At 68.1% G+C, this 14,996-nt stretch overlaps 1 protein-coding gene across 1 annotated transcript; it reads right to left on the bottom strand.

The window, feature by feature from the left end:
* Positions 1-209: 209 nt before the first annotated feature.
* On the bottom strand, positions 210-14,621 carry MYBPC2 (myosin binding protein C2; the record flags this gene model as incomplete). The annotated part of the gene is given in 24 exon segments (XM_055700390.1): positions 210-265; positions 596-627; positions 873-1,059; positions 1,292-1,428; positions 2,073-2,232; positions 2,500-2,628; positions 2,630-2,640; positions 4,712-4,904; positions 5,491-5,579; positions 5,683-5,779; positions 5,781-5,851; positions 6,447-6,581; positions 6,948-7,136; positions 9,949-10,053; positions 10,623-10,701; positions 10,703-10,783; positions 11,428-11,567; positions 11,648-11,677; positions 11,994-12,100; positions 12,385-12,550; positions 13,040-13,206; positions 13,465-13,570; positions 13,666-13,790; positions 14,489-14,621. Coding segments are annotated over 23 exon segments (2,648 nt in total), but the record flags the coding sequence as incomplete, so codon positions are not given.
* Between the last annotated feature and the right edge of the window lie 375 nt (positions 14,622-14,996).

Genomic DNA, 14,996 nt, shown 5'->3' with positions numbered 1-14,996 from the left:
TCACCCCCCTCCCCCAGCTCAGGAACCCCCAGGCAGGACAGATGGCCCCCCCCTTGTCCCCTCTGCCAGCTTAGGGACCCCTGTGACCCCCCATGTCCATCAGTAGCCCCCCAGAAAGGACAGACGGACTCAGGAGGGCACAGCCAGCATGTCACCCCCAACGCAGGGCCCCCCCCCCGAAAGGACAGACGGACACAGCTGGGTGCAGCCAGGAGCTGGGAGCTCTTTATTCCTGGGGGGGCACCTCTGCCCACCTCCTCCGGCCCTGGCGGGGGGGAAAGGTGTCACAGTGGGTGCTGCACCCCCAAAATTAGGCACACACACTTCTCAAGATAATCCCCCCAATAAAGCACGCACCCCTCAGAATTAAGCATACCCCCCCCAAAATAAAACACCCACCCCAAATTAAACAGCCCCCCACTTAAACACCCACCCCAAATCAAACACCCAGCCGATGAAATACAGCCCCCCCCGATTAAATATGACCCCCCCCAGTTAAACGCAGGCACTTCGAATTAAACGCCCACCGCCACGATGAGACATTCCCCAGTTAAGCTCCTGCCCCCCAGCCCACTGCCCCCCCCATCCCACTCACCATCCTGCTTCGCCTTTGCCTTCACTGGGGCACTGTGCAGGAAGAGACGTGTTGGGGGCGGGTTTGCTGGTTGTCCCCCCGAGATCCTGGGGTGCCCCCCAGGTACTAGGGACCCCCCTGCCCCCCGTATCTCCGGCTTGTGCTTGGCAAGTGCCTCCGCCAGATCACTGATGCCACCGCTGCCTCCCTCCGAGACCCTGGGGTGCTGCCCCCAGACCCCAGGGACCCCCCCCAGACCCCGGGGACCCCCCCCAGGTATCGGGGACCCCCCCCGTACCCCGTATCTCCAGCTTGCACTCGGTGAGGGCCTCCCCCAGCTCATTGACGGCCCGGCAGCCGTAGATGCCCCCGTCGAAGGGTCCGGGCTTGCGGATGTGGAGGGTCAGGACCCCCTGGCTGTGCCGGGCCAGGAACCGGGGGTCCTCCCCGATGGCCACCTGGTTCTTCAGCCACACCACCTTGGGCTGGGGGGGACACGGGGTTAGGGACCCCCAAATGCACCCCAGAGCCCCCCCAACACCTTGTGCCTCAGCCACACCACCAGGGGGGGGACACCACACGCCGTTAGGGACCCCCAAATGCACCCCAGAGCCCCCCAACACCTTGTGCCTCAGCCACACCAGCTTGGGCTGGGGGGGCAGTGTTAGGGGTACCCCCCCACACCCCCTGGACCCCCATTTCCCCCCCCCCCCCCACCTTGGGGTGCCCCCGCACGGCGCAGTTGAGGGCGGTGGTGTAGCCAGCCACCGCACTGCGGTCCACCAGCGGGGTCAGGAACTGGGGGGCCGAGCGGAAGTCATGCTCCTGGAACTCGGGGGGCTTCAGCGTCAGGCCTGGGGGGTACACACACACATCCTCAGTTGGGGACCCCCCCTGGACACCCCCAAAATGCTTTGGGGACCCAGGCGTCCAGGAATGGGGGGGCGGCGAGGGAACTGGTGGTCCCCGTGGCAGCTCCCCCTTATTGGGCTCACAGAGATGGGGGGGCAGGCGGCACCCCCAAAATGCCAAGGGGACCCGCGTGTCTGGGGGCGCCCCCCCCAACCCTGCGGGGACCCGCGTGTCTGGGGGTGCCCCCCCCAATCCTGAGGGGACCCGGCCATCCAGGCAGCCCCCCACAAATGGGGGGGGACCCACACACCTGAGGTGCCCCCCAGAACCCTGAAGGACCCCAGCCATCCAGGCGGCCCCTCACAACCCGGGGGGGACCCATATGTCTGGGGTGCCCCCCGCCCCCAAAACCCTCAGGGGACCCACATGTCTGGGGTGCCCCCACAACCAGGAGGGGACCCACACATCCAGGCAGCCCCCCCAAACCAGCAGAGGATCCACGCTACAGCGCATCCGGGCCGCCCCCCACCACAAGCAGCCCCCCAACTTCATGCAAAAGCAGGCCCAGGTGCCTGGGCCCCCCCACCCCCCCCCCCAGCCCCCCCCCACCCCCCCCCCCAGCCCGTGCCCCCCCGCCGTGGGGGACCTGCTTTGGGGATGCGGGCGGTGTTGCTGGAGAGCCCGGGGGTCTCGCTCAGGCCGCACTGGTTCTCGCTGTACACCCGGAACAGGTACTCGTTCCCCATCACCAGCTCCGACACCGTGCACCGGGGCAGCCGGTTGTGCTCGTACACCGTGAACCACTCCTGGGGGGGGGGTACGGGGGGCTGGGGGGCGCTGCCGGGGGGCTGGGGGGGCAGCCGGGGGGCTGGGGGGGGCTCTTAGGGGGCAGCCAGGGACTTTTTGGGGCAGCCAGGTAGTTGGGGGGCAGCAAAAAAGTCTGGGGGACGGGTATGGGCTCTTGGGGGGCAGGCAGGGAGTTGGGGGGCAGGCAGGGGGTCTGGGGGGGCAGGTAGTGACTCTGGGGGGGGACAGGCCAGGGCTTTGGGGGGCAGCAGCCCCCTGCCCCTCACCATGGTTCTCTTGTCGGCCTTCTGCACGGTGTAGCCGGTGATGTCGGAGTTGCCGTCATCCTGGGGGGGCTCCCACTCCAGCAGCGCGTTGAACCCCCAAACCTCCTTCACCTGCACCCCCCGGGGGGGGGCCCGGCCGCTCTGCGGGCAGCCGTCACCCCGCGCCCCCCGGAACACCCCCTGACCCCCCCCAAACGCCCCTAAATGCACCCCCAAACCCCTCCCGCTCCCCCAAACACCCCCCGAACACCCCTGAACCGCCCCTCCAAACACCCCCCCAAAACACCCCCTGAAACCCAGGCCCAGTGCTCCCAGTACACCAGTCCCAGTGCTCCCAGTGCTCCCAGTACACCAGTCCCAGCGCTCCCATTGCTCAATGACACACAATGGGATGACCTCCATGTTCTCGACCTCCCTCACATCACACGGTGCCAGCCCAGCTCCCCCATCCCAGTGCTCCCAGTACACCAGTCCCAGCACTCCCAGTGCTCCCAGTACACCCAGTCCCAGTGCTCCTTGTGCTCCCAGTGCTCATTGACATGCAATGGGATGACCTCCATGTTCTCGACCTGCCTCGCACCACATGGTTCGGGCCCAGCTCCCTCATCCCAGTGCTCCCAGTACACCTACTCCCAGTACTCCCAGTGCTCCTAGTGCCCACTGATGACACGCAATGGGATGACCTCCACGTCCTCGACCTGCCTTGCACCACATGGTGCAGGCCCAGCTCCCCCATCCCAGTGCTCCCAGTGCTCCCAGTACACCCACTCCCAGTACTTCCAGTGCTCCCAGTGCCCATTGATGACACGCAATGGGATGACCTCCTCATTCACCTGCCTCGCACCAGCCCAGCTCCCCCATCCCAGTGTTCCCAGTGCTCCTAGTACACCAGTCCCAGCACTCCCCATGCTCCCAGTACACCCAGTCCCAGTGCTCCCAGTACACCAGTCCCAGCACTCCCAGCGCCCATTGACATGCAATAGGATGACCTCCACGTTCTCAACCTCCCTCACACCACACTGCACCGGCCCAGCTCCCCCATCCCAGTAGTCCCAGTCCACCCAGTCCACCCAGTCCCAGTACTCCCAGTGCTCCCAGTACACCAGTCCCAGTACTCCCAGTGCCCATTGACACGCAATGGGATGACCTCCACGTCCTCGACCTGCCTTGCACCACACGGTGCAGGCCCAGCTTCCCCATCCCAGTGCTCCCAGTACACCCACTCCCAGTACTTCCAGTGCTCCCAGTGCCCATTGATGACACGCAATGGGATGACCTCCTCATTCACCTGCCTCGCACCAGCCCAGCTCCCCCATCCCAGTGTTCCCAGTGCTCCTAGTACACCAGTCCCAGCACTCCCCATGCTCCCAGTACACCCAGTCCCAGTGCTCCCAGTACACCAGTCCCAGCACTCCCAGCGCCCATTGACATGCAATAGGATGACCTCCACGTTCTCAACCTCCCTCACACCACACTGCACCGGCCCAGCTCCCCCATCCCAGTAGTCCCAGTCCACCCAGTCCACCCAGTCCCAGTACTCCCAGTGCTCCCAGTACACCTACTCCCAGTACTCCCAGTGCCCATTGACACGCAATGGGATGACCTCCATGTCCTCGACCTGCCTTGCACCACACGGTGCAGGCCCAGCTTCCCCATCCCAGTGCTCCCAGTACACCCACTCCCAGTACTTCCAGTGCTCCCAGTGCCCATTGATGACATGCAATGGGATGACCTCCTCATTCACCTGCCTCGCACCAGCCCAGCTCCCCCATCCCAGTGTTCCCAGTGCTCCTAGTACACCAGTCCCAGCACTCCCCATGCTCCCAGTACACCCAGTCCCAGTGCTCCCAGTACACCAGTCCCAGCACTCCCCGTGCTCCCAGTACACCCAGTCCCAGTGCTCCCAGTACACCAGTCCCAGCACTCCCAGCGCTCATTGACATGCAATAGGATGACCTCCACGTTCTCAACCTCCCTCACACCACACTGCACCGGCCCAGCTCCCCCATCCCAGTAGTCCCAGTACACCCAGTCCACCCAGTCCCAGTACTCCCAGTGCTCCCAGTACACCAGTCCCAGTACTCCCAGTGTCCATTGACACGCAATGGAATGACCTCCACGTCCTCGACCTGCCTCGCACCACACGGTGCAGGCCCAGCTCCCCCATCCCAGTGCTCCCAGTGCCCCTGGTGCAGCCCCCGGGGGTGCCCACCGATGATGCGAAGGCGCATCGTGGCCGTGTCCTCCATGTTCTCAATCTGCAGGCGCAGCTGGTACTCTCCCGAGTGGTGCCGTGCGGCCGCGCGGATGAAGAAGACGGTGTCAGTGTCGGAGTTGCGGATGTGGATGTCCTCCCTCAGCGCCTGCCCCTCTTTGGTCCACGTCACCTGCGGCCGCGGCTTCCCCTGACGGTGGGACACGCATCAGTGGGGCCCACAGCATGTGGGGCTGCCCCAGAGCGCGGCAGGGCTGGGGGTGAGTGATCCCTACGGAGCTGGGGGGCTGGCGTGGGGCCCCATAGCACCACAGGGCTGGTGGCTGCCCCTACTGTGTCACGGGGCTGTGAGCTCTCCCTGTAGCACTGGGGGGCTGTTGGCTTCCCACCATATAGCCCTATAGCACCATATGTTTCCCCTATAGGGCCGTGGGGCTGTGACCTTCCCCTATAGCACCATATGTTTCCCCTATAGGGCCGTGGGGCTGTGACCTTCCCCTATAGCACCATATGTTTCCCCTATAGGGCCATGGGGCTGTGACCTTCCCCTATAGCACCATATGTTTCCCCTATAGGGCCGTGGGGCTGTGACCTTCCCCTATAGCACCATATGCTTCCCCTATAGGGCCGTGGGGCTGTGGCCTTCCCCTATAGCACCATATGTTTCCCCTATAGGGCCGTGGGGCTGTGACCTTCCCCTATAGCACCATATGTTTCCCCTATAGGGCCGTGGGGCTGTGACCTTCCCCTATAGCGCCGCAGCCCCCCCCCCTCACCTGGAAGGGGATGACAAGGTTGACCTGTTCTCCCACCTTCCTGACATAGGTCTGCCGCAGCTGCCGGGGCAGGCGGATTTTGGGGCGCTCTGGGAGGGGACACAGAATGGATGGAGAGGAGCCGTGGGGCAGGGGGAAGCCCTTGGGGGGGGGGCTCCCCCACGGCCCCGCCCCACACCCACGGGCACCCACCCACGATCTCGCGGATGGTGACGGGCTGGGCCAGCGTGGCCGGGGGGCTTTTGCCGGCGATGTTGACCCCGATGACACGGAAAAGCAGTTTCTCCCCCCGTGGGCAGCCCCCGCACGGTGAAGCCGCAGCGCTCGACCAGCTCCGTGTTGGCTGGGACCCACTCGTCCGCTGGGGGGGCGGCGGGCCGAGGTTGGGGGGCACATGGGGTGGGGGGCAAGGGGTGGTTTGGGGGGCAGGGGGTCGGGTAGGAGGCAAGGGGTGGGGTAGGACTGGGGGCAAGGGTTAGGGTGCTGCGGGGCGGGGGGCAAGGGTCGAGGGGGTGTGGGGCTGGGGGTGAGGGCAAGGGCTGGGATGCTGTGGGGCTGGGGGTGAGGGTTGGGGTGCTCTGGGGTGGGGGGTAAGGGTTGGGGTGCTGTGGGGCTGGGGGTGAGGGTTGGGGGGCAACAGGTAAAGGAGGGGGGAGGGGCAAGAGGTTGGAGGACAAGGGGTTGGGGTGATGGGGGGGCTGGGGTCACCGGGGCAGGGCTATGGGGCAAGAGTGGGGGCTAGGTTATGGGGCAGGACGGGGGCAGGCAAAGCCCCCCCTGCCCCATTGGTCCCCTGGGGTGTCCCCTTTGTGGGTCAGGGCCCCCCACTGTGGGTTGAGGTCCCCCCGCCATGGGTCAGGCCCCCCCCCTCCATGGGTCAGGCCGCCCCCCCCCGCCATGGGTCAGGGTCCTCCCCCCGTGGGTCAGGGTCCCCCGCCATGGGGTGCCCCACTCACAGCCCTCGCGGCAGTACTCCACCAGGTAGCCGTCGATGCCCCCCGCCCCGATGCGCTCGGGGGGCCGCCACTTCAGCGTGGCCGTGGTGTCGGTGACATCCTCCAGCATTAGGTGGGTGGGCTCGCTCGTGGGGGCTGGGGGGGCACCCCGAAGTCACCCGCTGCACCCCCAACCCCCTCGACCCACCCCTGACCCCCCCAGGACCTCCAAACCCCTTCAGAACCCCCTGGACCCCTCAAACCCCCTCTCATCTCCTCCAGACCCCACCCCCAGGACCCCTGAGAACCCTCTCAGCCCCCCCCAGTCCCCTTCAGAACCCCCTGGGACCCCCAGGCCCCCTCTCACCTGCACTCCAGGACCCCCTACACCCCTTCCTATTCCCCCAGCTCCACCTCAGGGCTCCCCAGGACCCTCCAAGACCCCCTAAATCCCCCTCAGGGGACGCCCCAGGGGGCCCTGGACCCCCCAGGACCCCCCAGATTTCCCCCTGGGACCCCCACCGATGGGCATGAAGGGCTGGGTGTTGTGGCTGGGCTGGGAGATGCCGATGGAGTTGACGGCGAAGACACGCATCTCGTAGAGCACCCCCTCGATCATCCGCGTGGACTCGTAGGTGGTCTCGGGGTACACCTCGAAGTTGAGCTTCATCCAGCGCATGGAGCCCTTCTTCTTCCTCTCGATCAGGTACCCTGCGGGGCACGGGGGGGCGGGGGGCACGTGTGGGCAGGGGCACATGAGCAGGGGTACGTGCGAGCAGGGACACAGGGGCAGAGGATGCATGTGGGGAGGTGACGTGTGAGTGGGGACAGGGAGTGACGGCTGGGCAGAGCGACGCATGGGCAGGGGCATGGGTGAGCAGGGCAGTGGGCAGGAGGGTGCAGGCAGGGCGGGGCAGGCAGGGCAGGCAGAACAGGCAGGGCGGTGCAGGCAGGGAGCAATACAGGCAGTGCAGCGCAGGCAGTGCGGGCAGTGCAGGCAGGGCGGTGCAGGCAGTACAGGCAGTACAGGCAGGGCGGTGCAGGCAGTACAGGCAGGGTGGTGCAGGCAGCAGTGCAGGCAGGACAGGTAATGTGGTGCAGGCAGGAAGCAATACAGGCAGTGCAGGCACGGCAGTGCAGTGCAGGCAGTGCGGGCAGCGCAGGCAGGGCGGTGCAGGCAGCACAGGCAGGGCATGGCAGGGCTGGCAGGGTATGGCAGGGCAGGCAGGGCAGGGCAGGGGAGTGCAGGGCAGTGCAGGCAGGGCGGAGCAGGCAGGGTGGGGCAGGCAGTGCAGGCAGGGCATAGCAGGGCATGGCAGGGCGGTGCACGCAGGGCAGGCAGGGCGGTGCAGGCAGTACAAGCAGGGCAGTGCAGGCAGGGGGGTGCAGGGCAGGGCGGTGCAAGACAGGCCGGTGCAGGGCAGGCAGGGCAGTGCAGGGCGGTGCAGGCAGGACAGGGCAGTGCAGGCAGGGCAGGCAGGGCAGGGCAGTGCAGGCAGGGCAGGGCAGTGCAGGCAGGGCAGGCAGGGCAGGGCACACAGGGCAGGCAGGGGGGTGCAGGCAGGGGGGTGCAATGCAGGGCGGTGCAGGGCAGGGTGGTGCAGGGCAGGCAGGGCGGTGCTGGCAGGGCAGGCAGTGCAGGCAGGGGGGTGCAGGGCAGGCAGGGCGGGGCAGGCAGTACAAGCAGGGCAGTGCTGGCAGTACAAGCAGGGCAGTGCTGGCAGGGCAGGCAGGGCAGGGCAGTGCAGGGCAGGGCGGGGCACACAGGGCAGGCAGGGCGGTGCAGGGCAGTGCAGGCAGGCAGGGAAGGGCGTGGCAGGGCGTGGCAGGGTAGTGCAGGGCAGGCAGGGCGGGGCTGGGCGGTACAGACAGGGCGGGGCAGGGCGGGCAGGGCATGGCAGGGGGGTGCAGGGGGTGCAGGGGGTGCAGGCAGGGCAGGCAGGGTGGGGCAGGGCAGTGCAGGGTAGTGCAGGCAGGGGGGTGCAGGCAGGGGGGTGCAGGGCGGTGCAGGCAGGGCAGGCAGGGCAGTGCAGGCAGGGTAGGCAGGGCAGGGCAGGGCAGGGCAGGGTGGGGCAGGGCAGGGCACACAGGGCAGGCAGGGGGGTGCAGGCAGGGGGGTGCAATGCAGGGCGGTGCAAGGCAGGCAGGGCGGTGCTGGCAGGGGGGTGCAGGCAGTACAAGCAGGGCAGTGCAGGCAGGGGGGTGCAGGGCAGGGCGGTGCAAGACAGGCCGGTGCAGGGCAGGCAGGGCAGGCAGGGCAGGCAAGGCGGTGCAGGCAGGACAGGGCAGTGCAGGGCAGGGCGGGGCACACAGGGCAGGCAGGGCGGTGCCGGGCAGTGCAGGCAGTGCAGGCAGGCAGGGCAGGGCGTGGCAGGGCGTGGCAGGGTAGTGCAGGGCAGGCAGGGCGGGGCTGGGCGGTACAGACAGGGCGGGGCAGGGCGGGCAGGGCATGGCAGGGGGGTGCAGGGGGTGCAGGGGGTGCAGGCAGGGCAGGCAGGGTGGGGCAGGGCAGTGCAGGGTAGTGCAGGCAGGGGGGTGCAGGGCGGTGCAGGCAGGGCAGGCAGGGCAGTGCAGGCAGGGTAGGCAGGGCAGGGCAGGGCAGGGCAGGGCAGGGTAGGGCAGGGTAGGGCAGGGTAGGGCGGGGCAGGCAGGGCAGGCAGGGCAGGGCAGTGCAGGCAGTGGGGTGTGGGGCAGGTAGGGCGGTGCAGGCAGGGCAGGCAGGGTGGGGCAGGCGGGGCGGTGCAGGCAGGCAGGGCAGGCAGGGCGGTGCAGGCAGGGCAGTGCAGGGCAGTGCAGGGCAGTGCAGGGCAGTGCAGGCAGTGCAGGCAGGGTATGGCAGGGCGGGCAGGGCCATGGAGGCAGGATATGGCAGGGTTGGCAGGGTATGGCAGTGCAGGCAGGACAGGCAGGGCGGGGCAGGGCGGTGTGGTGCAGGCAGTGCAGGCAGTACAAGCAGGGGAGTGCAGGCAGGGCGGTGCAGGCAGGGGGGTGCAGGCAGGGGGGTGCAGGCAGGGGGGTGCAGGGCGGTGCAGGCAGGACAGGGCAGTGCAGGGCAGGCAGAGCGGGGCAGGGCAGGGCAGGGCAGGTGAGGCAGGTGGGGCAGGCAGTACAGGCAGGGCGGGGCAGGCAGGGCGGTGCGGTGCAGGCAGGGCAGGCAGGGCGGGGCAGGCAGGACAGGCAGGGCAGGCAGGGTGGGGCAGGCAGGACAGGCAGGGCAGGGCAGGGCAGGCAGGGCGGGGCAGGACAGGCAGGGCGGGGCAGGCAGGACAGGCAGGGCGAGGCAGGGCAGGCAGGGCGGGGCAGGGCAGGCAGGGCAGGCAGGACAGGCAGGGTGGGGCAGGCAGGGCGGGGCAGGGCAGGCAGGGCGGGGCAGGGCAGGCAGGGTGGGGCAGGCAGGGCGGGGCAGGGCAGGCAGGGCAGGGCAGGCAGGGCGGGGCAGGGCAGGCAGGGCGGGGCAGGGCAGGCAGGGCGGGGCAGGACAGGGCAGGACAGGCAGGGCGGGGCAGGCAGGGCAGGCACTCACCAGTGACCGGCTGTCCCCCGTCATACTTGGGGGGGTCCCAGGTGACCACAGCCCAGTCCTCCCCCACCGAGGTGATGCGCACGGCCTCGGGCGGGTCGGGCACATCTGTGGGGACATGGAGACACATGGTGGCACAGGGGGACACGCGACACCCCCCGGCCTGCACCCCCCTCCCCCGGCCACCCCCCTGTCCCCAGCCCCACGTTCCCCCTGTCCCCACATCACTGTGTCCCCTCATCCCCAGCCCCACGTCCCTGTGTCCCCTCATCCCCAGCCCCACGTCCCTGTGTCCCCTTGTCCCCAGCCCCACGTCCCTGTGTCCCCTTGTCCCCAGCCCCACGTCTCCATGTCCCCTCGTCCCCAGCCCCATGTCCCCTTGTCCCCAGCTCCATGTCCCCGTGTCCCCTCGTCCCCAGCTCCATGTCCCCGTGTCCCCTCATCCCCAGCCCCACATCCCTGTGTCCCCTTGTCCCCAGCCCCACGTCTCCATGTCCCCCTCGTCCCCAGCCCCATGTCCCCTTGTCCCCAGCTCCACGTCCCCGTGTCCCCTCATCCCCAGCCCCACATCCCTGTGTCCACTATTTCCCAGCCCCATGTCACCTTGTCCCCAGCCCCACATCCGTGTCCCCTCATCCCCAGCCCCACGTCCCCACGTTGCTGTGTCCCCTCCTTACCGACCACCTTGATCAAGATGGTGGCCGTGTCCTCCCCCACGGGGTTTGTCACCTGGATGGTGTAACGGGCCTCGTCCCCCGCGCTCGGCGCTCTCAATGACAAAGCTGCTCAGGTCCGGCTTCTCCTCCAGGTGAGCGCGGCCCTCCTGCGCCGAGAACACCTGGGTGGGGGGACATGGGGACATCAGGGCACGGGGGTGTCACAGGGACACAGGAGGTGTCGTGAGGACATGGGGACATGAGGACAGGGGAGGGGGCACAGGGACATGGGGACAACAAGGACACAGGGAGGCATCATGGAGGTAGGGGACATGGGGACATGAGGACACAGGGACATGGGGACATGAGGACACAAGAGATGTCATGGGGTAGGGGACATGGGGACACGGGGACACAGGGAGGTGTCACAGGGACATGGGGACATGACACAAGAGATGTCATGGGGTAGGGGACATGGGGAGGTGTCATGGGGCAGGGGACATGGGGAGGTGTCACAGGGTAATGGGGGCACAGGGGAGGGCGCAGGGATGTGTCACATGGGGACACGGGGACACGGGATCCCCCCAGGTGGGGATGTGGGGACATGGAGAGGACCCAGGACACCACAGGGTGGGGACACATGAACATGGGGGGGACATGGGACCCCTGAAGATGGGGACACGGGACCCCCCAGGATGGGCACGTGGGGACACACCCAGGACCCCCAAGGCAGGGATATGGGGACACCCAGGGTGACGGGGGTGTCCCCAAGGACACGGGGACACACAGGACCCCTGGGTGGGGACATGGGGGACACCGGTGTCACCTCGTTGCCCTTCATCCAGGTGACGGTGGGTGCGGGCTCCCCCGAGATGGGGACATCGAGGCGCAGCTTGTTCCCCGCCACCACCACCAGGACGTTCTCCGTCGCCTTCCCCGAGCAGTCCAGGTGGATCTTGGGGGGCTCTGGGGACACGGGGACACCGCGCTCAGACACTGTCACCCCCCCCATGTCCCATCACCCCCCTGCCCTGCCCCCACCTCACCTTGCTTGGGAACGTACTCCACCTTGATCTCTGCGGGCGTGGGGAGGGAAGGGTTAATGGGGGGGGGGCACAAACTGGTGCCCGACCACCCCCCAGCCCCATAACTGACACCCCCCCCCCCATAATCGACCCCCCAACCCCATAACTGACCCCCCCAGCCCCTAACTGACCTCCCCCAGCCCCACAAGTGTCCTCTCAGCCCCACAACTGACACCCCCCGCCCAGTGCTACAAGTGTCCCCAAGGGTCTTGCATTCCCCCCCGCCCCACAAGTGCCCCCCCAGCCCCCCAAGAGGCCCCCCCAGCCCCCCGAGTGGCCCCCTCTCAGCCCCCCGAGTGCCCCCCACCAAGGAAGTTGAGCTTGGCGGAGAGGGAGAGCGCGTAGCCGTCGGGGACGAAGGTGTAGTCCCCCTCGTCCTCGGGGCGCACGTCATCGATCACCAGCTTGTGGATCCTGGGGGGAGGACAGGGATGGTCGGGGGGGGCCCATGGCACTAGGGGGTGACAGCAGCCCCCCAACGTGGCCCTGGGGGGCGTGAGCCCCGTGGGTGGCTTCAGGCTCCCCATGGCACCCATGGGGGGGTCCAAGCTCTTGAGACCCCTGGGGGTGTCTCCAACCCCCCCTGAGACCCCCATGGGTGCCTCCAACCCCACCGAGACCCCCACGGGTGCCTCCAACCCCTCCTGAGACCCCCATGGGTGGCTGTAGCCCACCCTGGGGGGTCCCCGCACACCCACCTGCCGGTGTGGGAGATGTGGATGCGCTTGCTGGGGCGCACCTCCACCCCATTCTTGAACCAGCGCCCCGTCACCTTCTCGTCTGACACCTCGCACTTGAAGACCGCCTGCTCCGACGCCTGCACCGTCAGGTCCGCAATGTCCTGCAGCACCTCCAGCTGCTTCTCTGAGGGGGGGACACACACGACAGGGTTGAGGGGACCCCCCGTGTCCCTGGGAACCCCTCAAGACCCTGCCAGGGAACCCCTAGGAACCACCACCCAGCACCCCTGGAAACCCCCTGAGATCCCGCCCACCCCAGCACCTTAGGGACCCTCCCAAGAGTCGTGGAAACTCTCCGGGATCCCTTGGAGATTTCCTAGACACCCTGGGACCACCTGGGATCTCCTGGAGACCCCCAGCACCCCTGGGACCTCCTGGAGACCACCCCAGACACCCCTGGGACCTCCTGGAGACCACCCCAGACACCCCTGGGACCTCCTGGAGACCACCCCAGACACTCCTGGGACCTCCTGGAGAACCCCTGCGACCTCCTGAAAAAACCCCTGGGAGACCCCCTAGATACCCCTGGGACCCCCTGGAGACCCCCCAGCACTCCTGGGACCTCCTGGAGACCCCCCCAGGACCTCGAGCGCCCCCCGCCAGGGACACCTACCTTCCACAATGACCTCGGCCTCGCTCTCGCCGCCGTTAGTCATGATCTTGTAGCGGCCGGTGTCCTCCTTGGTGGCCTCGTTGATGATGAGGTAGTGCTTCTTGCCATCCTTCTTGAAGCGGTACTTGAAGGTCTCCTCGCGGGTGAGCTCCACCCCGTCCTTCATCCTGCGCGCGGCACGCGGGGTGGGTGGGTGACACGGGGTGGGCACAGGGATGGAGATGGGATCATGGGATGGGGATGGAAACGAGATGGTGGAGATGGAGACGGGGTGGTGGGGATGGACATGGGATGGACACGGGGTAGGGATGGACACATGGATGGACAGGGGTGGGAAGGGACAGCAGCGGCAGGGGGACACGCGGTGGCAGGGGGGGACATGCGGTGGTGACAGGGGGGACACACGGTGGCGGGGGCCACCTCACCACATGACTTGTGCCCCCTCCTCAGAGACTTCGGCCTCCAGCACCACGCGGTTGCCCACCACCACCTGCTGGTCGTCCAGCCCCTTCTCGATGGTCACAGGGGGCTCTGGGGGGGGGGCAGGGGAGGTCAGGGGGGGTCCCGTGTCCCACCCCCGTGTCCCACCCCCGTGTCCCACCCCCGTGTCCCCCCCCGTCCCCCACCCTTGACGAAGAGCTCGGTGAAGCATTTCTCGTCATTGACGCGACACTCGTAGGCGGCGTCATCGGCCAGGGAGCACTTGTTGATGGTGAGGATGCGCTTGAGCCCCACGTTCTCAAAGACGTACCTGGGGGGACATGGGGGGGGCATGGGGACACGGCAGGACATGGGGACATGGTGGGACACGAGGGGGTGGGAAGATGTGGGGGGGACATGGGGACATGGTGGGACATGGTTGGACACAGGGATGGGGGAGGACGTGGGGGGGGACGTGGGGGGACATGGTGGGGACATGAGGATGTGAGGGGATGTGGAAGGGACATGGGGGGACACGAGGAGGTGGGGGGACACGAGGGGGGCATGAGGATGTAGGGATGTGGGGGGACATGAGGAGGTGGGGGGACATGGGGGTGACACAGGGGGAAATGGGGACACGGTGGGAGCGCGGTGGGACGTGAGGATGTGGGGGGACATGGGGGGGACATGAGAGGAAACGGGGACGTGTGGGGCGACACGGTGGGACAGGGGGACACGGGGGCACAGTGTGAGGGCTGGGCAGGGATGATCCCCATGGGGGGAGGGGGGCTCCCTCCTGCCCCCAGCCCCCTCCTTGTGTCCCCCGAGACCCCCAACCCCCCTGTACCCCCCACAGCCCCCGTACCCCCTCCCACCCCCCAGAGACCCCCCACCCCCCACAGCCCCCCATACGCCCCCTCCCACCCCCCAGTGACCCCCCTCCATCCCCCCAGAACCCCTCCCAGCCCCCTCCCCATTCCTTCCCATCCCCCCCCCCCTGCCCCTCCCAGCCCCGCGCCCCCCCCTCACTTGTTGCTGGGCTTGATGAGCTGCCCGTTCTTGTACCACTTGAGGGGCAGGTCGGGGTCGCTCAGCTCCACCACCAGCTTGATCTTCTTGCCCTTGTCCACCTGGTACGCGGGGTCCAGCTTGCGCGTGAAGGCTGGGGGGGCACGGGGGGGTCGGGGGGGGTGTCAAGGGGGGGGCAGGGAAACCCCCCCCAGCCCCCTGACCCCCAGGGACCCCTCCCACAGCCCCCCGGCCCCCCAGGGACCCCCCGAAAGCCCCTGCCCCCAGGGCCACCTCCCTGACCCCAGGGAACTCCCCCTGCTCTCCAGGGAATCCCCACAGACCCTTGACCCCCAGGGACCCCCCCCCAGCCCCCTGACCCCCAGGGAGTCCCCCAAAGCCCCCGGCCCCCCAGGGACCCCCCGAAAGCCCCTGCCCCCAGGGCCACCTCCCTGACCCCAGGGAACTCCCCCTGCTCTCCAGGGAATCCCCACAGACCCTTGACCCCCAGGGACCCCCCCCCAGCCCC

The sequence above is a fragment of the Falco cherrug genome, unplaced genomic scaffold (assembly GCF_023634085.1).
Source record: "Falco cherrug isolate bFalChe1 unplaced genomic scaffold, bFalChe1.pri U_24b, whole genome shotgun sequence".
Lineage (NCBI taxonomy): Eukaryota > Metazoa > Chordata > Aves > Falconiformes > Falconidae > Falco > Falco cherrug.
The sequence above is the reverse complement of the archived record's forward strand: the minus strand, read 5'-3'. Positions and strand labels throughout refer to the sequence as shown.